Source organism: Microtus oregoni, unplaced genomic scaffold, assembly GCF_018167655.1.
Source record: "Microtus oregoni isolate MIOR12 unplaced genomic scaffold, Mior012 000032F_ref0000030, whole genome shotgun sequence".
Classification (NCBI taxonomy): domain Eukaryota; kingdom Metazoa; phylum Chordata; class Mammalia; order Rodentia; family Cricetidae; genus Microtus; species Microtus oregoni.
In genome coordinates this window covers 21,649,617-21,675,258 of record NW_024543091.1, presented here as the reverse complement: position 1 = coordinate 21,675,258, position 25,642 = coordinate 21,649,617, and the positions used below count along the sequence as shown (strand labels likewise).

The 25,642-nt window shown below is 45.4% G+C and overlaps 1 protein-coding gene across 1 annotated transcript in view; it reads left to right on the top strand.

Moving 5' to 3' along the window:
• Positions 1-25,642, top strand: part of Spg21 (SPG21 abhydrolase domain containing, maspardin) — a 32,342-nt gene that overhangs the window by 1,617 nt on the left and 5,083 nt on the right. Inside the window, exons 2-7 of the mRNA XM_041679660.1 lie at positions 2,860-2,946; positions 6,010-6,171; positions 8,976-9,056; positions 11,589-11,734; positions 22,775-22,883; positions 24,667-24,774. Coding sequence (XP_041535594.1) covers positions 2,884-2,946; positions 6,010-6,171; positions 8,976-9,056; positions 11,589-11,734; positions 22,775-22,883; positions 24,667-24,774 — 669 coding nt within the window. The 5' untranslated portion in view covers positions 2,860-2,883. The remainder of the gene's footprint in view (positions 1-2,859; positions 2,947-6,009; positions 6,172-8,975; positions 9,057-11,588; positions 11,735-22,774; positions 22,884-24,666; positions 24,775-25,642) is intronic.

Here is a 25,642-nt window from a genome sequence, read left to right as displayed (position 1 = left end):
CCCTGGACAGAATGTTTCTCCTGTGCCTTGGAAAAGCATCCGACTTGGACAGATGAAAGAGAGCTAGAACAAACTCCTTTTCATACTGCCACAGCTGCCATCCCTCTGCAGCAGGTGTTCCCTCTCGTCCTTCCTAGCCATCAGCTGGCCACATGCAGCATCTGTCTCGCCCTTCCTGACTGCCAAACCGGCACAAGTGTTAGGATCACTCGTCTTCACAAAAGTGTCCTCACAGCGGGGCAAAACCTCCTATCTATCAAGATTAGATATGAACTTTACAATACTGAGGCGGTTGTGAATTACACTGAAGGCTTTGGTAAGGACGGCCCTTCTACCCACTGCTGTGGGAAAGAAGTGGATAACTCAGTGCGCTGTGTGTCTGCCTATGTGTTTGTGCTGTAGTTTGGGTTACGGATTGCCGCTGAGTCCAAAACTATGAACAGCTTTTATTCTAAGTTCGTTGATTCTAGAAGTAAACTTTAACACGCTGATTGGTATTTTGAAGCAAGGTCTCCCCTATCACTGTATAGCCCTGACTGGCTTGTAGCTCACTATGTACGGCAGGATGGCCTTGAACTCACAGAGATCTGTCTTCCTCCCTTAGTGCCATAATACCTGACTGTTTCATGTATTTTTAATATTCCCTCCTGCAGAAATTGTTTCTAGAAAATGTTTCCATTGGTAGTGCGTAGATGCTGTCTGTGGGATATTTCAAGTCAGAGTATGAAATATTCCCTAATTAAACTGTATGTGCTGCTGGTTGCTTTCATTTAAAAAGTAATAGCTTATGGGAGACAGAAGAGGTAGATTGACTAAAATTTATTACATAAATGCATGAAATTATCAAATCATAAGGTTGTTTTTTTTTTTGGGGGGGGGGGGTTTCGAGACAGGGTTTCTCTGTAGCTTTGGTGCCTGTCCCGCAACTAGCTCTTGTAGTTCCACCGCCCGGCCCAAATCATAAGAATTTTTAAAAGTAGTGAAAGTCATGTTGCAAAAACAGTTTAAATGACTTAGATGTTTTTAAACATGTTAATATTTAAGATAAGATGGGTTTTGTTAAAGATTGTGTTTTTTGTTTTTAGTGTTATTAACCAATTCTGTGCACACTGGTTTCAGCATCAGATTGGTGGTGATTTACTTTGTATTTTTAAACAACTTAACAATTTTAGCCGAGCAGTGGTTGCACACACCTTTAATCCCAACACTCCAGAGACAGAGGTGGGTGATCTCTGTGAGTTTGAGGCCAGCCTGGTCTATAGAGTGAGTTCCAGGACAGCTGGGACTACACAGAGAAATCCCTCCTCAAAACAAAACAAAAGAAAACAAAATTACGATTTAATAACCCTCTCTTAAAGTGTCTTCCTTTGCTTTGAGATGAGAGACCGTTGTCCTGCTAGCACTGTAATTAGAGTTTAATACTGCACTGTCTACATTCACAGTCTCCTGGACGTTCGGTTTAGTGATTCTCAAAGTTAGCATCCAGTGTTGTGTCCCTGAGGGAGGCCCAGAGAATGAGGAAGTGTTCCCTTGAGTTTACAATCCTCTGCCCCGTGCCATCTGAGAACTTTTTCTTTTTTTTTTTTTTAAAGATTTATTTATTTATTATGTATACAACATTCCTTCCATGTATGTTTGTATGCCAGAAGAGGGCACCAGATCTCATTATAGATGGTTGTGAGCCACCATGTGGTTGCTGGGAATTGAACTCAGGACCTCTGGAAGAGCAATCAGTGCTCTTAACCTCTGAGCCATCTCTCCAGCCCCCTGAGAGCTTTTTCTAAAATGGAGATTCAAAGGCAGCCTAGAGATAAGTCCTGCTCTTGAAGCAGGGAACACCATGCAAGGCAAGTATTTGAATCTTCATCTTCTCTGGTAGGTAGGCACAAGTGCCTCTCTTGGCAATAAGAATCTTCAGCAGGGAACCTTACTTTCAGGTTCCTGTTACGGCATTATATGGTGGAGCAGAAGATACCCAGTTCACAGCCCGGCAGTAACAGGATTAGGAGGGGTTCACAGAGGGCCTTGTTCATCTCTTTAGGACTTAGTCATCCCTCAGTCAGCAGATTAGGTGGGCTGACTGCCAAACCATTCTTGACTCTGGGAAAGAAGCAAAGATGAATCCCACAGAGGAAACAAGTGCAGAGGTCATGGAGCCATCAAAACCAAAAGACATACCTTTTTTCCTTAGAGACAAACATTTTGTTGTATTGTTACAGCATATTTGCATTTATGACCCAGGTATTTCAAGAGAGACTTTTTGTAAGTTTTCAGCACTTGGGGATTGAACGCAGGTTTCATGCATGCCAGGCAAGTGCTCTATTACACCCAATTACATCCCAGCTTATGTGCCTTTTAGTATCAGTGAGAATGATATATTTGCATTCCCCACTGGGTATTAACTACATGTGAACTAAAGTTAGATTTGTGGCATTTTATGACAGGCTTACTAACCTCTTTATCATATATATCCTATAAACAGATGGGAAGTTATTAAAATGGATTCTTTTGTTGTTGTTGTTGTTGTTGTTTTGAGACAGGATTTCTTTGTGTAACAGCTCTGACTGTCCTGGAACTAGTTCTGTAGACCAGGCAGGCCTCAAACTCAAAGAGATCCACCTGCCTCTGCCTCCCAAGTGCTGGGATTACAGGCATGCGCCATCACTGCCCCATTTAAGATGGATTCTTAAGATGCTGTCAGAAGCCGGGTGGTGGTTCTCTAGTTTAAATCTGTACTGATGAGGTAAACAGCCCCTTTTGCTGGTTAAAGTTTTGTCGGTGCAGCTAGACCAGCCTCTGCATTGAGTTCAGATGTGATGAGAATTCTCACTGTGAAACTGTTATCTGTTTTTATTTCAGGGTTCACCTCCATTTCCGCTCATCATGGGGGAGATCAAAGTCTCTCCAGATTACAATTGGTTTAGAAGCACAGTTCCCCTTAAGAAGGCAAGTATGCTTTTACTGCTGTTCGTAGTCACTAATCGTCATGTGTGGTTCAGAAGCTGTGCCTCAGTACCGTGTGAGAGCGAAGGTTACTGCTGAATACTGTGATTGGGTGTTATAGAGTGTAAGGGTCACTGTTTCCTTGTCACATGCAGTCATCTTTGGAGATGGAATCAAGTGTAAGGATTTTCTTGTTTGCAATTCCTTTTACATCCTCAGCCTTGGATAATGTAGTGAAAAGCTTGCAACAACATCTATACAGTAAGTACAGTCATTTCTGTTTCCGTTCCTGAAACGTAAGCTTCACAGAACTGTGTGTGCAGTGATGCTGTGACAAAAACCATGACCAAGGCAACTTAGAAAAGACTTTACGTGGGGGTTTCGGTTTTAGAAGGATCGAGTCTCTGGTTCTCACGGCAGGGAATGTGGTAGGCAGGCCTGGTGCTGGAGCAGTGGCTGAGTGCTCACGTCCTGATCAACAAGCTCGAGGTGAAGAAAGACACTGAGAGTCTTTGACACCTCAAAGCCCACGCCCACGCCCACTGATTAATCCCCTCTCACAAGGCCACATGTTCCCAAACAGTTCCCCTAACTGAGGACCAAGTATTCAGGTGTCTCATCCCACACCACAGAAGCATACTTACTCTGCCCTGGTCATCCTCCGAGGGAGCCCATTTGCTTAGGATGTTTGTAAATTCTCAACAGTTCAATTGAAATTTGCTTTTGAGTATGAGCCAGCCCCATTCTACTCCTAAACAAAGGGCTGATCCCCCTGCAGCAGCATTAGAATACTGTGGTCTCAGGATCATCTGTGTTGTGTGTTAATCATTTTAGCAAGACAGACAGATAAGAAAGTATTGTGCAAGTATGAATTCATATAGACATCTGAGCTGCATTTTCTTGCAAATAGGCGAAGCACTGTTGTGGAGACTCCTCAGGCATCTTATTTAATTCTTCCAACAGTTAGACAAGACGGGTGCTAGGGTACATATTTTATAGACAAGTAACCTGGGGTTAATTAGCATACTAGAGATCATATAGCCTGCTAGACTTTGGCTTGAAAACCAAATTAATCTGGCTTCAAAGTTAGACAAACCTGGGCTGCTTACTAAGGGAACTCCCTTTCCTTTTTGTTTCCTAAGAGACTGTTGCCATCATAGAAGAAGTGGGGTCCCTCTACCTCACCCCTCCCTTCAATTAACTACCATGAGCTTCTCTTGATAGACTCACTTCCTCAACAAGCTGATTGCCAGCCCTAAGACACCAAACCAACTAAATAGTCTTAGAAGTCATTTCACTGATAGGCTTTTTTTTCCCCCCTATTATCTGTTAGGATAAATTTGCTTGAAATTTCATGGTACTTTGGTTTTAAGTTGTCAAGCAGAGCCGATGGTGGTGGCGCATGCTTTTAATCCCAGCACTTGGGAGCAGAAGCAGGCTGATCTCTAAGTTCGAGGCCAGCCAGGGCTACACAGAGAAATCCTGTCTTGAAAAACAAAACAAAACACAAAAAGGTTGTCAAGCAGATTCTGTGTGTTCTGAAGAAGCTCTGATGAAACTGACATTCAGAGAATTCAGGGGAAGTTGAAGCTAAATACTTGTGGTATTTCTGGCTCATGTTCAGAGTGCCTCTGTCACTTCAGAGCACGCTGTTTATTTCAGACCCTGATGTTTGTGTTACTCTCCTTCCAAGTTCGATCAGTCAAACAAGTCCATCCCTGGAAGACTCAGGTCTATGCTCGTCTTTCCTGATTTTGTAAGACTGGGATTCGTTGTGCGGGCTGGAAAGGTCATCAGTTTTGTTATGTGCTTTTTTAAACCACAATCACAAAGGGACCTAGGAATCAAAACAAATGGCAAACACAAAGGTCAAGAACATGAGCTGTATTGTCACCATCTGGGGAAGGCCAGGCGGAAATTATTTGGAGTCCCTGGACTTTGCCTTGTCCCATTTGTCAGCTCTTAGTGACCCCGGTGACCCCTCTTAGTCAGCTGCTCCCCACAGATGGACACGAGTCCACAGTCCTGCTAGCTAGAATTCAGAAAAAAAAAAAGATGGATATTGTTTTTACTGTTGAGTGTTGGTACGATGAAGTATAGTAACAGCTAGCCGGCACTGAGTAACTCCCAACTGTCTGCATTTGTGGGTGATGTTCTTGACTCGCCTCGTTTCATCCTTTCTTCCCTGTCAGGAATCACAAAGGCCTCTGGTGACCTCGTCTTCCTCCCATCCCTAAAACAACTGCTTTCTCCCACTTCCCAACCTCAAGTGAATGTTGAAGCCTTTCCTAGGACAGTGACACACACATCTACCTGGTCCTCATCCGCTGATGAAATCCCTCCCTCCCTCTCAGCTTTGCTAGAGATTGGATCCTGAAGCTCCTGGGGTCTGTCTAGCCTCTCCCCAGAGTGGGTTCTCAGTTCCTCCTGGCCTGCCCTGTTCAGTCTCTGACTCTGCTGACCCTAGCCAGTCCTCTGGGCCAGTACTTAAGAATGACTGCAGGGCTGGAGAGATGGCTCAGTGGTTAAGAGCATTGCCTGCTCTTCCCAAGGTCCTGAGTTCAATTCCCAGCAACCACATGGTGGCTCACAACCATCTGTAATGAGGTCTGGTGCCCTCTTCTGGCCTGCAGGCATACATGCAGACAGAATATTGTACACATAATAATTAAATTAAAAAAAATAAACCTTAAAAAAAAAGAATGACTGCAAACTGCTCTTGTGTAGACGCACGCACACACATGCACACACATACATGTGTGCGCACACACGGAAAATATAAAATGCCATGTAGAGTTTACTGTTTAGTGGTAAACAAAACAGACTTGCTCTTACTCTGGTAAGGTCAGTTAAAAAGAGAAAAGGTGACTCTTGGGAAGTTGACAAAACACACTGAAGAAAGAAAAGGAAAGCAAAGCAGTTTACTGTGGGACGCCCATCTGTGACCCCCATGTTACCCTGGAACAAACGCGGCAGCTCTGTTAACATTGCCAGTGACTATTAAAACCAGCACCTTCAAACCCCGGCTCACGATTTTCCTTTGTCCCCTTTTAACTTTCCCTCCAGATAATCGTAGATGACGACGACAGTAAGATATGGTCGCTCTATGATGCTGGCCCCAGAAGCATCCGGTGCCCTCTCATCTTCCTCCCTCCTGTCAGCGGGACGGCAGATGTGTTTTTTCAGCAGGTCTTGGCTCTGACTGGCTGGGGTTATCGGGTGATAGCTGTAAGTATTACGCTTTAGCATTGAAACTCCGGCTTGTGCCCCTTGGCCCTTCTGCTTCTCACTAACTCTAGTAATGGGAGCTTTTTATCTGGAGTCAGATTGTGTTCTCCTGTTTTATTTTTCAGTCATGGCCGAGAGCTCCACACCACTAAGCTGTGCGCCCTGCGCTTGTTTCCTCTTTTAAAGTATCCTCAAGGTCTCGTCAGAAAGGCTTTGTTCCCGAGTATTATTTCTTAGCAGAGTTAGAGCTTGCTCTTATTTCCCACTGTTCCTTCTGAATTTTCTCTCTAGAGCAAGAGTGTTTACGTGGAAGGTGCTGTTGCTTGTGACAGAGGTTGTGATGCCTGTGCCTCAGCACAGGTTGGTGAGGAAGAGCCTGTCTGCAGCTTTGTATAGCCGCGGTGGCCTCTGGGACCTGCGGTGTTCCTTTCCCCAGCTCCCTATGGAGTGCCGCTGTTGTGATCCAGTCGGTCACTGTCTGAGGGAGAGAGAAAGTGGTCAGCTACCTTCTGTTGGAAGGGGAATTAGTTACTTGGCATGTTACTGGGATAGAACGTGAGGAGGGAAGGGTTTGCGTGACTCACAGTCAAGGGTACAGATCATCATGGCGGGCGTGAGGGCTGCGAGGGCTTGGGGCAGGTGGTTGTGTTGCGACTGCAGGTAGCGGCAGAGAGAAAGCTTGCTTTCGTGTTCGGTCTGTGACCCCAGCTCGTGTGATGGATAGTCCCTCATCACACCTCCTGTAGAGCCGACTGTCCATATTAACCATCGCGGAAGGAAACTGGTTTACACATGGGGGTCCCATTAGAAAATCCGAGTGCTCTTTGTCCTGACAGCCCTTCTCTTGAGAGAACAATTGGCTCCAGTGCTGCTCCAGGCGCTCTCTGGCTTCATCTCTCATTTCTTCCCCATTCCTCAGATGGTGTGAGTCTTGGGTTAACTTCCTGTGTCCTGGGTGCTTGGTCATCCTTCACACACACACACACACACACACACACACCAGGAGGGTGAGCACCCAAGCCCTCCATAGCCATGCGTGGAGCCTGAGCTGCCCTCAGGAGTCTGTCCTCCAGAAAGCAAATGATGGCAGGGCTTCCTGCCTCACACTGGCCAGTTTCAGAGGCCTTACCTCTGATTTTCTTTGCCTTTGAGGTTCCTTTCTGGTTTAGTTTGATTTGGTTTGGGTGGCGGGGTTGGGTGTGCTGTTGAGACAAGTTCTGTGTAGCCCTGACTGTTCTAGAACTAGTTCTGTAGACCAATCTGGCTTCAGACTCACAGATCCACCTGCCTCTGTTTTCTCAGTGCCAGGAACCAAGGTTTGAGTCAGCACACCCTGCAGGATTCTTTTGAAAATTACGCTTGCTTGCTTGTTTGTTTAGTGTTTGTGTGTGTGTGTGTGTGTGTGTGTGTGTGTGTCTGTGTCTGTCTGTGCATCTGTGTATGTGCACGTGGCATGCCCAAGGAGCTCTGAACCTGTCATCTATTGTGAACTGCTCAGAGTGGATTCTGGAAACCAAACTTGGGTCCTCTGGAAGAGCAACCAGTGCTCTTAACCACTGAGCTGTCTACAGCTCTGAAGAATGTAATATAGTCTGTCAGTTTACTCAGCTTTACTGTCTTAACTGTGCATGTGGGAAGAGGGTATTAAATTGTGTACAACTTTATTACCTATAAATGTAGTTGGGTTTGGTCTTGGGGATTAAGCTCAGAACCTATGTAAGCTGGGCACATGTCAAGCCCTGGTCTTAGTGTGAAGACTTTCAAATGAAAGCTTTTATAAATACATCCCCTTTCTTTTAGGGTGCCATCTACATCCTAGTCGAGAAGCCTTCTCCACAAAGAGAATTTTATAATAAAATATATTATATCAAGTCCAAAATTATCCTATAATTTACATAGCAGGATCTATCCTACTGATTTTTTTAAATGACAATATAAATCTGAGGGCTTGAAACAACAAAACAAGCTTGTTGGTAGGGTTTATGCATTTGTAAATGAGGCCAGAGATAGAGCTCAGTGATAAAGGATTTGTTGAGCATGCGCGCGCGCATACACACACACACACACACACACACACACACACACACACGAAGAAATTCTTAGGGGACAAGTCTCAGTCCCTAGAAATGAGTTTGTTGCTTATACTTTTGTCTTCATTATCACCAGTGCTACCAGACAGGCTTTTTAGGGTCAGGTAGTCATAGTGAAAGTACAGGAAATCAGAAAAACTAAGAAAATTGCAAAGGATGATTTTATTGAACAGTTCCTTAAAGAAATCCTACTAAGGGGAGGGGCTTTCTTAAGGAAAGATTTTATCTCCAGTCCTCCTGGCTCTATGAACCTCTTGTTCTCAATTCAGAATGAAATTGGGTTTCTTTACCTGGAGGAATTCTGCAGGAGTTGTTCTTGCCCCTAAGTCTATTTGAAAAGGAAATTGATACGTATTGAGATTGTTGTATGTGGACTGGAGAGACTGCTCAGTGGTTAAGCGCACTGGCTGCTCTTCCAGAGGGCTCAGGTTCAGTTCTTAGAACCAACATGGCAGCACACGGGCGTCTGTAACAGCAGCCCCAGGAGACCTGACAGCTCTTCTGGTCTCTATTGGCACCCACATGCATGTGGCGTTCAGACACAAACACACACCTAAAGATAAGCTTTAAAAAATAAAAAACCTTAAATGATGTCATTTTTACACACTTTGAAAAAGAAGCAAAGGCGGGCAATGGGAATGTTGTTATGTGATTCCTGAACTATTCGAATACTGAGTGGCATTTTAAGTTTTTAACATAAAATTTCTATTTCAGTTGCAGTATCCAGTTTATTGGGATCATCTTGAATTCTGTGATGGATTCAGAAAACTTTTAGACCACTTACAGTTGGATAAAGTGAGTACCTACACTAATAACATGTAATGTCTGTGCATCTTATAAAGGCTAGGTTGTCTTTTATTTTTTAGTAATAGCTTTATTGTGATACAATTCACATATCACACAGTGTACTATTTTTAAAGTAGAAAGTCACATATTTAAAATTCCAAGATATATTTGTAGCTGTCAACACTGTCAACTTTGGAGCCTTTTTTTCACCCCCCACCAAAGGAAATTTTTTGAACCAATGAGATGGTAAAGATTGGGCTGCTGAGACGGTAAAGGCACTTGTCACCAAAGTCACCAAGGGGCCACATGGTAGGTAGAGAACTGTGGCTTGCCCTGGTGCCAGTTATACATTGGGCGCCAGTTGTGGGGGTCTCTGTGACTGCCAAGGCCACAGAACAACAGTCCAGGTAAGATAAGAAGGCAGTCAGGATCAACACAACTAGTAGCCGGTGGAGAGTCTGACGCCAGCATGTATTTTAGGCATATTTAAGCATAGCATTTGAAACATTTCTGGTGATAATTATCTTGTGCTGTGTGCACAGTAGAGCTTAAGGCATGAGTATATCAGAACTTTCCTGGAGTACGTGTGACATCATCCATAACGATGTGTTCTGTAGACTGACCACATGTGACATCATAAGGGTCTCCGGGAGGATCTGGTCTGGTTTCTGTCACACAGATAGCACAAAGGGCACCAGGCTGTTAACCACCTTCCAGCCTTCTGGGAGGAAAACGTGGTACACATCTCCCTTTGAAGAGACAGCCCTTCAAGTTTAACATCCTGGTTTCCCTAGTGCCTTCCTGTGAGCACAAGGACCTCTGTGCCTCCTCCACCCTCAGACCTCCACGAGCATGCCATGGCACATGTGCACCTGTGCCTGCACAGTAGGAAAGTTATTATCAGTCGTCCCCCGTCTTTCCTCCTAGCTCTGCAACCTCTATGACCTTATCTGCTCTGGACATTTTACCTAAGTGAAATTATATAAGAACTGGCTTTTTCTGTTTAGCATAGCATGTCTGAGGTCCTTTCCAAGGCAGCATGGGTCAGCACAGGTTGAGCAGCCCTGTCTGGAATGCTTGAGATGGTGACTCAGATTTTGGAGTAGTCACATACACTTTATCTGTTGAGTGTCCCTGATCTGAAGATCCAAAATGCTGTATAATCTTTTATCAGAATTATGTCCTCAAAAAGGTTTTGGTTTTAGGGCATGCATGGCTGGTTTTGTGTGTCATCTTGACACAAGCTAGAGTCATCAGAGAGGAAAGGCCTCCATGAGCTCCAGCTATAAGGCATTTTCTCTATTAGTGATTGATGGGGGAGGAACCCAGTCTATTGTGGGTGTGTCCACCCCTGGGACTGGTGGTCCTGCTTTCTATAAGAAAGCAAGCTGACCAAGCCATGGGGAGCAAGCCAGTAAACAGCATTCCTTCATGGCCTCTGCATCAGTTCCTGCCTCCAGGTTCCTGCCCAGTTTCAGTTCCCATCCTGACTTCCTTCGGTGACGAATAGTGTTGTAGAAGAGTAAGGTAAAGAAACCCTTTCCTTCCCAACTTGCTTTTTTTTGTCTCGGTGTTTCGTCACAGCAATCGAAACTCTAACAGGGCATTAGATCATTGTTCTGTTTCAGTGAGAGCCTCATAGCCCAGATTGGCCTCAAGCTCACTGTATAGTCAAGCATGACCTTGAACTCTAGGTCTTCTACCTCCCAGTGCCGGGAGGATTAGAGGTGTGAGCAGTCCGTGAGGCTGGATCTTAGAAACCTGACTGGGGTGACAAGGCATGAAGAAAGGACAGTCACGTATACAGAAAAGCCGGGTTTGGGTGAGCCATGCGCTCTGATGGAGATGTACCAGTGAAACCTCAACGACTTTATTGTAAACCACTCAACAAGGAGGCGGGTTTTGCTAGTCTCAGTAGGAGGTAGTGGGGAGCAGTTTCAGGTTGCAGTTATCCAGAAGGAGGAAGCTGTGGTTGATAGTGTCTGCATACACTGGTTTTGGCTGAAGGTCCGTTGTTCATCAGCACTCTTGTCTGGTCCAAGGGAAGGCTTTGCTAGTCCCATGGGTCCTTGACATGGCTGTGCACATGTCAGTGATAAACATCCACAGCTTCCACAGCCGTGTCCAGTTTGATTTCCCAGGGGTTTTGTTTGCTTGTTTAAGACTTGTATTGCTGTACGCACAGCTCCGTGTACTTGCAGAGGTCGCACAGGGTGTTGGGTGTCCTCTGTCACTCTCCATCTATTCCTCCAAGGCCCCTGGGGCTACAGGTATGGGCAGTACACCGGCTTGTCCCATGGCTGTTGGGATCCAAACTCTGCTCCTCCAGACTCTGCAACAAGCACTCTTAACTGCTGAGCCATGTCTTTAACCTCCCTGTGTTGTTCTCTTGATGGGCTGTACACATTTATTTAAATGTCTGTACGTTTCTAACTGCTGTTGCCGTTTCAGCCTGCTAGGTAGTGGTGGCATACTCTGTGGTTCACAAAAATTGAAGCAACTCAGTGTTTTAGGATCTGCCTTGTGTTTGTGTATAATTAGGTCCATCTGTTTGGGGCATCTTTGGGAGGCTTTTTGGCTCAGAAATTTGCTGAATACACTCACAAGTCTCCACGAGTCCACTCCCTCATCCTCTGCAATGCCTTCAGTGACACGTCTATTTTCAACCAAACATGGACTGCAAACAGGTAAGAACATAGTTTTAAATGTTGGCTTTGGGGGAGTTTTGATTCAGTGGCAATATAAGGTAATCCAGGAAAAGAATGCTGTGAACGCCACATTCAGCTCTTCCTTTACTTGGTTTGGGCTCAGCATGTAGTCACGTGTTTCCATAGTCTCTCTGGAGCCCCACAGATGGTGTTCTGGCCTTACTTGTAAGAGCAGTTCTCTAGATGGACAGTTTTGTGTGGATTTTCCCATTTTTCTGTCACGCTCTGCTATTAATTTTCATACAGTTTGCTTTCCTTCTTTTCTGGGCTGTTGCCCTGAGGGGTGATGGAGAAAGATGAGAGCACTCAGTTCATGGTGGTGTGATCATGGCACTTCATGTCCCTTCTCCAGAAAATTTTACATCTAGAATTTCTGTAGGAGCTACCAGTAAGGTACCAGGTTCCCCTCAACAATCCTTTCATTGATTTTAACATTTTATTTTTAATCTTTGCCTGTGTGAATGCGAGCCATAGTGCATGTGGGGCAATCAGGACCCCTTGGGTGTGAGTCTTGACGTTCACTACTGTGTATGCCATGGTAACTGGCCCCATGGACTTCTAGGGAGTCTCCCTTCTTGCTGTAGGTGTTCTAGGATGACAGGCTCATGCTCCTGCTTCCAGCTTTGTGTGGTTTCCAGGGATCTGAACTCAGATCCTCACTGCTTTCATGGCAGAGACTTACTCCATGGAGTCATCTTCCCAGCCTGGTTTTAACATTTTACTTGATAAATTAGATGGTATCTTCAGGCAAACATGTACTCGTCAGGAAGGCTAGTCTCTACTCTGAACACACATCCATATACTTCCCACTTGAGAAAGACCCAGTGAATTAAGGACAAGTTGTTGGAGTAAGGGAAAGGATTTGATAAGTTGCAAGACCCAGAAAACCTGAAGACCAGGGTCCCAAACGATCACCTTAACAGAGACTTTTATTTTATTGTGTGTTAGAACAGGTTTTAAGCTTTTATTGTGGAGACCTGGTAATGTGTTGATTAGAAGGGCTGGCTGGTTTAAATACTGAGAAAGATCTGTGTCCTCAAGGAAGCCCAGGCCTTCCCAGCAAAGGGAACCAGCTGTGTTGACATCCAGTCCACAGCCCTGTGGGACAAGGGCACTGACTCCGGGGCTTTCTTAATGAGAAAAGAGAGGTGATTTCAAAATGGAATTGCTTAAGTTGGAGGAAGAAATCCTGCCCTGCTCTGGTGAACTTCTGTGTAACCATCCCAGCAAAACCAGCTCTTGGCTGTATACTGAGCAACATTCTGGCTTGGGGCTTTAACTATAGACCTGGTTAAAGGTGAAAAGTCAACCTTCCTCCTTGTTCTAGGGGCACACCCACCGTTCCTCTTTGGAATTAGCCCAGGACAGGGATGGATTTGCACCATCCCCATTCACTGTACCACAGGATAAAAGCCTTCCTGTGTAGTTTCTGGGTAAGGCCTCAGGCCGCATCTCTATGTCTTACTTAATTCTAGTAAATTTCTCACTAAAGGGAAAAAATGAGCAGAAATCTTGTAGGACTCAGCCATTTTGAATGGATTAGCCATCTTCCCCAAGGCTGCTGTTTTGCCCAAACACAGGAGGTTGTATCAGAATGCAAGGGTGGTAGCACACCTCTCTGTGCTACCACCAAGAGGGAAGGCTAAGTACCACCCGTGTCTGTCACAAACCTCTACCGCGTGACAGTTCAGGAATCTGACTGTCCTTGGTGGGACACGAGAGTCTGGTGCCCACATTGCCCCATAGTGCTGGATCCACAGGCTAATCTAGGTCTAGGCCCTTTGACAGATGGCTTCTCAAAAGTACTTGAGTTGGGCTGGTCCACTTTGCTGCATGCTCATGTTCTTCTCTTGCTCATGGGAGGCATGTAGGACCTGCTCACCAGGCAGAAATGGGTGGGTGGCTGTAGTTTATGCAGGCCTCCTAGAGGCAAACTTGGATAAAGGTTAATATCGCCCCAGTGTTTTGCATACCCAGTCACCCCTGGTCCTTGACTAAGTCAGCATATTCTCCTACAAAGGGAGAGATCTCAAGTGACCTATCACATGGTACAGTGTTACATTTATTACTGATATGATGTGTGAGCGTAGGCACATATCCAGAGTGCTTTGGGAGGCTAAAGGGCAACTTTCAGGAATCTGTTCCTCCTACCTCGAGGCAGTGTTGGTGGTGGTTATTTTACTTCTTTGGTGGGCCTGCCACCCAGCTCCCAAATAATACACATGGAGGCTTAGTCTTAAGAATGCCTGGCTTTCACTTGGCTTATTTCTAGCCAGCTTTCCTTAACTTGAATTATTCCATCTACCTTTTGCCTCTGGGCTTTTTCCTTTTCTTCCGTATATCTTACTTTTATTCTTACTCCATGGCTGACTGGCCGGTCCCTAGCATCCTGCTCTCCTTGTTCTCTTGCTCCTTTTTCTCTCTGCTTGGCAGCCCCTCATGTCATTTCTCCTGCCTTGCTATTGGTCATTTAGCTCTTTATTAGACCAATCAGGTATTTTAGACAGGCAAAGTAACACAGCTTCACAGAATTAAACAACACAACATAAAAGAATGCAACACATTTTTACATCCTGAAACAAATATTCCACAGCATAAAGAAACGTTCCAAAGTCCTCCCCCCTCCGTCCTGGTCTAGGAAGGTGAACATCCAAACTGGCTAGGCTCCCACAAAGCCAGAACATGTAGTAGGATCAAAACCCAGTGCCATTGTCCATGCACAAAACTCAAGTCCAAATGGATCAAAGACCTCAATATCAGTCCGAGCACACTGAACCTGATAGAAGAGAAATTGGGAGGTACCCTACAACAGATGGGCACAGGCGATCGCTTCCTATGTATAACCCCAGCAGCACAGACATTAAGGGAAACATTGAATAAATGGGACCTACTAAAACTGAGAAGCTTCTGTAAATCAAAGGACACTGTCACTAAGACAAAAAGGCAACCCACTGACTGGGAGAAGATCTTCACCAACCCTGCAACAGACAAAGGTCTGATCTCCAAAATATATAAAGAACTCAATGGGTGCTTTTAAACGCCAAGTCATCCCTCCCACCCCGGCACTGGCTTTAAGGAAGCCAAATTCCAGGATATTTTCCTTAAAAGTTCTTTAACAATACAAGTCCAGTAGGCCTTTACCCACCTAGAAAATGTGTCCACAAAACTCACAGAGGGCTTAGAGCACTGGAGGGACACTAACTTGCCTCTCTTTGCTGGATCCCAGAGGTTTGATTGTATCTCCCTTCAGATTTTTAACACATACTAGTTTTGTTGCTTGGAAAGGGTGTTTCTTTGGGTTGTTTTGAGATGGGAAGGGACTCAATGTGTAATTGTATAGTCCTGATCTCTCAGAATCTCAGAAGTCCTCTTGCCTCTGCCTCCTGGGTGCTAGGATTAAAAAGTGTGCATCCCCACACCTGATGTATATATACATACATACACGTATATGTATAAATTTTTTTAAAGTACAAGTGCTCTGCCTATCCATATGCCTGCAGGCCAGAAGAGGTCATCAGATACTATTATAGATGGTTATGAGTCACCATGTAGTTGCTGGGAATTGAACTCAGGATCTCTGGAAAAGCAGCCAGTGCTCACTCTTCTTTTGTTTATCGAAACAGGGTTTCTCTGTAGCTTTGGAGCCTGTCCTGGAACTAGCTCTTGTAGATCATGCTGGCCTGGAACTCTCAGAGATCTGCCTGGCTCTGTCTCCCAAGTGCTGGGATTAAAGGCGTGCGCCACCACTGCCTGCCGGAGAGCAGCCAGTGTTTTTAACTGCTGAGCCATCTCTCCAGCCCCCTGTGTTGGAGTTTTTGAGACAAGGTCTCAAATGTAGCCCAGACTGGTTTCAAAATCTTCCTGCCTCTGTTCCCCTAGTGCTGGGATTACAGGCATACCACTAAACTGGTGCAGACCAGGAAATTTAGGGTGGCGTGTTTAAACAGTCCTGTATAAAATGAGCCGGTGTACATTTATACCCATTGGGAGACTGTTGTGCAGAGGGGATGCTGTGTCACAGTCTCTGCAAGGGCTTCCTAGGTCAGAGTCACCTCCAGAGCACAGCCTTTCCATCAGGACTAATGGTCAAAAGTGAAACCCTAGGGGCTTGGTAAGAGTGCTTGTGCAGCAACCATAAGGGCCTGAGTTAAGCAGGGCACATCCACACACAGTGCTGGGTAGGGTAGGGGTGGAGATAGGATTCCTCGCCAGACAGCCTAGCCTAAAAACGGTGAGCTCCAACTTCAGTGAGACCCTGTCTCAAGGGAATAAGGCAGTGATAGAAGAAGACAGCTGTGTCCTCTGACGTGCGCCACACACACAAAACAAAGGCCTGTTCTTCAGGTCTTTATCAGTATGTAAAAGTTTATATTGACATAAATCAATTTGAGGAACCAGAGACTCAGAACCGAGCTGTCATCAACTCCAGCAGTCTTCTTCACTGCTTTGAGTGAGCCAGCTTCCACTTACTAGGTTGTCCCTTCTGGTGGCCATAACTGTAGCTTATGATCACCTAGGGATGCTGTGAGCAGCCACTAGTAACTGCAGGATTTTAGCAACCCGCTTTCCCTTGGCTAAGCCTAGAGCCCTATATGATGCTTTTTGCCTCCTGAGCCATTATTCTTGCCTCTGCATTTCTCATGATGCTTTTACCATGTGACCGGCTCAGCAGTAGGCAAAGCCTGATCAGAGAGGCCCAGACGGTTGGATGTGCTAGTTCAATATTCTATAGGCAGTTATACCTGGGGTAGGGGCATCAGACATCATTTGGGAGCAGAGTGGTACAATTCACTGCAAGGTAGCTCATATCTAACACTGGGACTGGTCAGTAGAATGGCTGGGTAGTTTCCCATTCCTCATCTTTAATAAAGAAAGGATGTGTAGGGAGCATGCACAAGGCTTGTCCCAACGGTTTGGTATGTGCTTGTGAGCGTTCAGCCTCTGAACTACAGCCCCAGCCCTTGTGGCTTAGTCTTTTGTAGACTAATGTCACTTAAAATGACATGGTAGCATCAAGATGTGGTGGTAGATACCTAAAATCCCCAACACTTAAGAAAACTGTCTCAAAAACAAAAGCCCATACAGTGGTTTTACATTAAACCCATAATTGCAAGGGAAGAAAACAAAGATAGCTATTTATCCCAGATCCAGGCAAGTGCTGTCTGGACTTGTTTATACACTGGCAAATGTTTCCTTGCCTCTAGATAGAGGTTCTCAACCCCACAGGAGTAACATATCAGATATTACAGTTCATAACAATAGCAAAATTACAGTTATGAAGTAGCAATGAAATAAGTTTATGGTTGGGGGTCAGCACAACACGAGGGGCTGTATCAAAGGGCCGCAGCATTAGGAAGGTGAGACCTGCTGTTCTAGGACAAAGAGATCATTAGGAGGCAACTGTGTGCACATCTGTGGTTTTGCACGAGGCAGTCTGAATTGTGCCCCTGTGTTAGCAGGCTCTGCCGCTTAACCGCAAATAGACTTGTCCGCAGAGTGAGAGGCCTTAGGGTGCAGATTCTGGAGAGTTCTAGTTCCCTTAGACCTTGATACTCGGTTGAAGGTGATTTTTTTGAGTGCCAGTATTATATGGAGTCTGGCAGGGTTTTATTTATGTAAATATTAAAATTTCTACTTTTTGAGAGAGATCTTACTAAGCTCAGCATTTGCCAGCATCCTTCCCCCCCCCCCCCCCCAGTGCTGCTGTTTACGGCACATCCCATCATGCCTGGCTAAGAAGGCTTGTGTTAAAAGGCATCAAGCAAGCACATGGTGCACACACATGAATAAATCTAATTATAAAAGAGGCTAGGTTTTATCCCTCCTTCTTCCCAAGGGGTGTTGTTTGTGATGAGGATCTTTGCCCCTTCTTTTAAGGCAGTTCTTTTTTTTTTTTTTTTTTTGGTTTTTCGAAACAGGGTTTCTCTGTGGTTTTGGAGCCTGTCCTGGAACTAGCTCTTGTAGACCAGGCTGGTCTCGAACTCACAGAGATCCGCCTGCCTCTGCCTCTAAGGCAGTTCTTACTGGGAAATTAAACTTTGTCTCGCCGTGAGCCTTACCTGTCACAGGTAACTTCAGGTCTGTTCAGCTGGACCTTGATGCTTGGTTGTCCTGGCAGAAAGGTGGTTTCCTGAGCATGTGAGGTTTGTAGGTGGTCTTGTCCTACAAACAAGGGGAATCAGGCACTCTGGCATCTGTTAGTATAGATGCTGAGAGTTCCAGGATGGCATTCCGGAGGTTACAAAAATGGGTCCTCTGCCTTTCCCAAGACTCCATCAGGAGAGTGGCTGTAAAGTGTTGGTTGTTCTTGCCAACCTAGTATTTTGGTTCTGATCAAGTAGCACTGGCTTCCAACAGGAAATCAATTCATTACCCTCTGTCAGGTTTACCCCAGGCTCCTATTATGGGGCAGTTTGTATAGTGTCTTTCTGTATCTAAGTTACTCTTTTCCTCTCCTGTACCTTCACTTTAGAGCACTCTACTCTACCATTCCTCCTCCTTGCACTAGGGGTGCCAGTCCTTTGCCTTGGGTGTCTTACATTTTTGGAGACCTTTACCTCCAGTCGGCCTGTTGTGTCTGCCCCCCCCCCCCAACACACCTGCGGCTGCTGTGCATTGTTAAACTTTGTGTTACATCAGCTTCCCCAAAACAGGTTTATAACAAAAGCTCCCTCAGTCGGTTAGATTTCCCTTATTCAGCTTTTTGTGGGGGGTATGGTGAGGGTATCGTGTATGTGTGTGGAGGCCAGAGATTGACCGCACACGTTTTTCTCCATCCCTCGTAGAGGTAGACTCTCTCCCTGGAGCTCCAGGACTTTCTAGCTGGCCAGCGTGCTCCGGGCGTCTCATGCCTTTACCTCCCACATGCTCAGCATTGGCTCAGGCACTGGGGATCTGAACTCCAGTCCCCATGCTTGCAGGGCAAGCACTTACCCTTTGAGCCTTCTCCCCAGTCTCTTATGACAGCTTTTCATATTTTCTAGGCTGGCTTCCAATGCTCTGGAGGTCGCCTAGAAGTCTTCATCCTCCCAAGTGCTGGGATTATAGGTGTGGACCACCGTACCAGTTTATCAGTCCTGGGTATGTACCCAAGGCATTCTCTTCCAACTGAGCCACATCCCACCCTGTTCTTAAATATCATGCTACATGTTGTGTGTGCTGAAGCAAGATGATCACGAGTTTGAGAACAGCCTGAGCTTGTATGTACATGGTGAGAGAGACCTTGTATGAAAACAAGAGGTCATGCTCACCTTTCCCGTGTGCTGTTGACCACCTCATGGGTCCGCACCTCTCCAGGAACTGGAGTAGATGGAGCTTTGGAGCTTTGTTGTAACTCCTGAGTTCTGTTGGGTCTCTTGTTTGAGAACCCCTCCACCCCCTTGCTAAAGGTTTATAGAGTACTTCTCCAAAGGAGGCATTCCCCTGTCGATTGGATCCCAGTGTAGTCTCATCATTGGAATAGGTTCTGTTGGCCCCTGGGGGGCTGCTTGGATGGAGCTGGCATGCCTGCTGCAGCCTTGTCAGTTGCAGTCCTCATTTCTCTCCTGTGCGGCATGTACAGTCGAAGCATCGCAAAGATAGATAGACTCCTTGGAAGGAAGTCTTTCTATAGGGAAAATTGTCCTGTCAGTTAAGCAAGCCTTATGTCTTAAAGTGCCCCCCACCCAAAGACCTCCATAGCATTGTCGGGAAGGTGGCTGCCTGGCAAACGCTGTCCAACTCCATGGCTCCCGAGTTTCCTTCCGTGAGTTGTCTCCGGGCTCTATGGTGTTTCCTTTCCTTTCTTGTACCATTTGGAACAATCCAGCCGTTCTACTTTAGGACAAAAATTTTATTTTCCCCCAAAAAATCCTTTCTTAAAAAAAGGTCTTTAACTTTCTCATCAGACCACAAAGTCTTCCTTCATCCTTACACTTCTCTTCACATTTTTCTCTTCCATGTTCGCTGGTTCCTTTCCTGCCTCAGTTCCTTCCCTAAAGTATGTATCTTCAGGCCATGTGTGAGGTGCACGCCTTTAATCCCAGCACTCTGGAGGAAGGGAATTTGAGGCTACAGCAAGTTCCAAGCCAGCGAGGACTATATGGTGAGACCCAGTCTCAAACTTGACAAAATCTCCAAATTTAGATAAGATTTTTCTCAGCAAAATATTTTTCAGTAAAATGTATTTTGATTTTATGTTGTTTTTTTTTTTTCATCAAAATTCAGCTTGGTTTCTTTTTGTAGCATTTGTTTATTGGATTACACGTTAATTCCAGTTTTAGCACCCAGGACCATACTCAGGGTGATGATCAAGAATAAAGCGACCATCGGGCATTGGTGGCACACGCCTTTAATCCCAGCACTCAGGAGGCAGAGGCAGGTGGATCTCTGTGAGTTCGAGGCTAGCCTGGTCTACAAGTGCTAGTTCCAGGACAGGTTCCAAAAGCTTTAGAGAGAGGGCTGGAGAGATGGCTCAGAGGTTAAGAGCACTGACTGCTCTTCCAGAGGTCCTGAATTCAATTCCAGCAGCCACATGGTGGCTCCCAACCATCTGTAATGAGATCTGGTGTCCTCTTCTGGCCAGCAAACATACAGCTAGAACACTGTATATATATAATAAATAAATCTTTAAAAAAAAAAAAAGCTTCAGAGAAAAAGAGTAATGCGACCCTGATGTTCCTCTATGTGCAATCAGTTTGGGGAAACTGTTTATTAACAGCCCCAGATGTAGTTTTCACCCCGCTTTGCTAATAGGTTCAAGATACATAGGTCACCACTGAAATTCACACATGTCATGTAAGCCTAAAGACCTCTAGTCTAATGATCAGTTCTGTTCTATTTAAGCATTCATTCATCTGTAAACCAACTAGAGATTTTACATAACTTTTTTCTCGGTCGTCATCTCCCTATGCTCCCCTGGAGGGCTTCGAACTCACCATGTAACCCAGGCTCATCCCAAGCTCTTGTTCTTCCTGTGCCTCCTGCAGAGTGCTGCGATTCTCAGCATGTGTTCCCACACTTGGCTTCCTCGGAGGAGTGTATCATGTAGCTGTAACTTATGCATAAGGGTAAATACATAAACACAGCCTATGAAAACTTGATTTGGGTCACCTGTGTAGCCCAGGCTATCTTCCTGTCCCAGTCTCTTGAGCACTGGCGTGATAGGCATGTGCCAGCACGCTTGGCTTTAAAGTCTGTCCCAACAAACACCTCTTCCTTTTTAAAGAAAGGAGGAAAACCATACACAAATGAACTAATTTGCAATGGAAATAAAGTCCAGCTCTGTTCCCTTTTCCAAACAGAGTACCTGATGGAGGGGATGTAGCTCAGTGCTTGCCTAACATGCACAGGCTTTAGACTGGATCCCAGCATCTGGGGAAATAAAATGACCAAGCCTGCTATCACAGTGCACGCTTGGCAATCACAACACTAAGAAGGCTAAGGCAAGAGGATTACAAGTTCAAGGCCAGCCTGGGCTAGTATTAAGATGCTGTCAGGGCAAAAGAGCACAGAGGGCATCCTCAGCTCTAAGAGCTCAGAAAGTGGCTGGGGTGGGAGGCGCTTACGAGGTTGTCAGACATTGAGCGGTGGTCCTTCCAAGAGGGAACTCAGCTTTGAGCAGTAAGCGTCAGGAGATAGCCTGGACCTTCGGGAAGAAAGGTCAGCACAGTTGAGAGGAGTGACTGAGTGCGTTCCACGGGGAGTACTTGTCCATTAAGGAGCAGATAGAGAAGGTGAGCAAGATGATTCCGCAGATGAAGATGCTTGCTGCTAAACCTTACAAACCTGAGTTCAGTTCTGGAACCTATATGGTGGAAGAAGAGAACTGACTCCCACAAGTTCTCTTTTGACCTCCACATGTGTACTATGAGTACACACATACAATAAATAAATTAATTTTTGGGGGGGGTGACATTTGAGACAGGGTTGCTCTGTGTAGACCAAGCTGGCCTTGAACTCACAGAGATCTTCCTGCCTCTGCTTCCTTCCTGAGTGCTGGGATAAAGGTGTGCTCCACCACCACCTGGAATATATATTTTTTAATTTAGAGAGTGGGTCAGCAGTTAAGAGCAGTGGCTGTTCTTCTAGAGGCCCCCGGTTTGGTTTCCAGTGCCCTTGTGGCAGCACACAAACACTTGTAACTCCAGTAGGAGACTGGAGCCCTCTTCTGGCCTCTGCGGGCACCAGGCGTGTATATGGTGCACATACATACTTGTAGGCAGAACACACACAAGTCCTGTTTAGAGGACTGATGAGCTGGTTCAGCAGGTAAGCGCTGTCTCCGAGCCTGACAAACTCAGTGTATCCCCAAACCACTTAGCGGGGAAACAAGACCTCAACTCCTGCAAATTGTCCTCTCACTCCCACACACATGCTGTGGCCAATATGCTCCCACACAAATAAAATGTAATATAATAAAGATCATATGCAGAAATCCATGAAGATTGAATTTCTTAAATTAGCCCATGTTAATGTAATAGTGGCAAATTTCAGTAGAGAAAATAGCTTTCATTTTGGTATTTTGAAATCTGTCACAAAACATCAATCAAAAAATGCTATCAACCAAAGGGAAGGAAAATCTCTCTCCCTGTGTGTTGTTGTTTTTTGAGACAGGATTTCTCTGTGTAGCTTTAGCTGTCCTGGAATTCAATCTGTACACCAGGCTAGCTTCAAACTCACAGAGATCTTCCTGCCTCTGTCTCCCGAGTGCTGGAATTTAAAGGTGTGCACCACCACTGCTTGGCCAAGAATATTTTTCCTAACGCTGAATTTTCTAAATGCCCACTGGAAATGAAGCTAGTTAGAAAAAACATACTTGTAATCAGAATTCTTGCCTGTGCTGAGGTATTTTGCAGTATTGCTGAGTCTTGAGTTGAAGTGTCGCTCTTGGGAGCTTTGGGGGATCCATAGGAGTTGGTTGTGGGCCGCCTCCTGGATTCCAGGCATCCAGTCATGACGGAGCTTCAGTGCTAAAGATGGCTCGCTGTTTATGTGCAGACTTCAGTGTCAGTCACCAGCCTCTTCTGTCTTTTTTTGCAGCTTTTGGCTGATGCCAGCATTTATGCTCAAGAAAATAGTTCTCGGGAACTTTTCCTCTGGCCCAGTGGACCCGATGATGGCTGATGCCATTGACTTCATGGTGGACAGGGTAAGGATCAAGAGCCTGCCAAACACTTTGTACTGGGACTTTTTTGTGCACGGGGGAAGGAGGTATTTGTTAAGCAGTCCTCTGTGTTAAGACCTTCAAACAGACCCCACTGCTGAGGAAGGCTTAGCTCCGTCAGTGTCTCCGGCAGCTCAGGAGGCAGAGGCGAGCAGATGCGTGTGAGTTCCAAGACAGCTAGGGTTAGAGTGAGACCCTACTTAATTTTGCAACGTACAGTAATAGTAAAATACTATAGATTCTTTAAAAAGTAGAAGATTCTTTAAAGGTAAACTGTAAGCATTTAAGGAAATAGATCGTTTTAACCTGATGTAACATTACCTAATGGTACATACATTGGAAAAGTACCTACTAATATGTATATTGTTTATTAGTCAGTTTATTAGTCAGTTTAAAATAAAATTTAAGGACCAAGTGGTGGTTACACACACCTTTAATTCCAGCACTCGGATCTCTGAGTTTGAGGCCAGCCTGGTCTATGGAGTGAGTTCCCAGACAGCCAGGGATATACAGAGAAACCCTGTCTCAAAAAACCAAATGAATAAAATTTAAGGGACTGTAGATATGGCTGAGTGGCTAAGAGCACTGGCTGCTCTTATAGAAGGTGTGAGTTGGGTTCCCAGCACCCACCTTTGGTGGTAGCTCCAGCTGCAGGAGTATCCAACACCTCTGGTCACTGAGGGCACCTGCACATGTGCACACATACCCACTTGCTGACACTCAAGTTGTCTGTGTCATATATAGAAATAAAACAAACCTCAAAAATTATAGAGCGGTTAAGAGCATGTACTGCACCTCCAGAAGATGCGGGTTGTGTCCTTGCATGTCAAGGAGCTCACAGCTGCCGGAAACTCCAGCTCCTGAGGATTCAGCACCCTTAGCTGGCCTCACAGGCACCTGTACACATACAATTTAAACATAAAATTAAATCTTTGTTTAAAATTTTTTTCAGCCTGGCTATGGTAATTATGCCTGTAATCTCAGCACTTGGTAGGCTGAGGCAGAAGGGTCTCCACTTTGGGGCCAGCCTAGATAATACAGCAAGACTATCTCCAAAAACAAAACCTTGTGAGACCTCACACTAGACAATACGTCTGCAATTCTTGGGCACCTGAGAATCTAGTTCCTATGGAGTGGGCAGAGGTTGTGTTGTTTCTTTTTTTTTCACCCCTTTGGCAGGGTTTCTCCAAGTAGCCCTGATTGACCTCCAACTCAAAGATCTTCCTGCTTCTACCTCCCAAGTGCTGAGATTAAAGGCATGGGCCACTACTACCTGGCTAAGTTTTGTTGTTTCTCAAGACAAGGTATCTTGTGGCCTCAAATTTCACCTCCTACATGCAGGGGTGTGCTGTCATGCCGGCTGGAAATCTCTTCCCTTGAGCTCCTGTACCACTCAGGTCAAGCTGACAAACACGTCTGCAAACTGGTGTTTCAGAACCAAGGCGCAGGACATCCTTACGTACTCATTTTTTCCCTTTGAGTTGCACAGATCAGTGTGTTGTCCCGTAGACACCTGGGCTAAGCAGGAAGTACAGGCTGAAGCCAAAGGAAAACCACGTTCCAGTTACAGAGCTCGACTTGGGTGCCACAGTAGAAAACGCCACTGCCCTGCAGTCCCAGATCAGTGTCTCGGATGCAGTGTGTTTTCTCATTGGTGGATCTTCCACCATATGCGTTGCCAGCACCATAAGCATAGATGTTATCTATGGACCTACTGTAAGCATACAAACAAAATTACTGCAGCCGTTACCTGTCTTTCTTCCTGCAGCTGGAGAGTTTGGGTCAGAGTGAACTGGCTTCAAGACTGACTCTCAATTGTCAGAATTCTTATGTGGAACCTCATAAAATTCGGGACATCCCTGTAACCATCATGGATGTAAGTTTCTTTTGAAGTAATATTAGGTGCTTATTTAAAATGTATATGTCAAGATGTCATTATTTTGGGACATTAACCATGCTGCTTTCTGCAAATATACCTTGGTTTCCTCAGTTCCAAAATCTACTGCTTAGCCTGGAGTTTTCCTCCTAAGAGTGACACCGTTGTGCTGGGTGTACTGGTGAAGGCCTGTGATCCCAGCTCTGGAGAGACAGGGGCAGGGAAATACTCAGGTTGGAGACAACCTGGTGTACACAGCAAACTCTAGGCCAACCAGGATAAGTAGTTATGTTAAGACTGTCTCAACTCTTCCCTCACCGAAAGTTAAAACAGACTGAAGAGATGGTGGCTCAGCAGTTAAGAGCACTGACTGCTCTTGCAGAGGCCCTGGGTTTGTTTTCCAGTATCTACATGGTGTCTTACAACCATCTGTAACTCTAGTTCAAGGGATCTCATGCTCTCTTCTGACCGCCTCAGATATCATGTATGAATGTGGTGCAGACATTCATGTCGGCTAAGTAAGATACATAAAGTAGAGACAAATTTCAGTAAGCCTAGTAGTCTTTACCTGATTTGGGGAGGTTGTTTTAGGATGTAGGAACAAAACCCGTAATTTTCTGTGTGCTGGGAAGATACTCCCCACTCAGCCATACACCTCAAGCCCTTGGGCTGGTGTGTCTATATTTTCTCAACCACAGATACTAAACATTTCACATCCGGAGGTTTGCCTTGTGAGAGTAAAGAATTTCTGTAAGGTAGGACTGGCAAGATGGCTCCATCAACTAAAACTGCTTGCTGCCAGGCTAGAGAGATGGCTCAGAGGTTAACAGCACTAGCTGCTCTTCCAGAGGACCTGAGTTCAATTCCC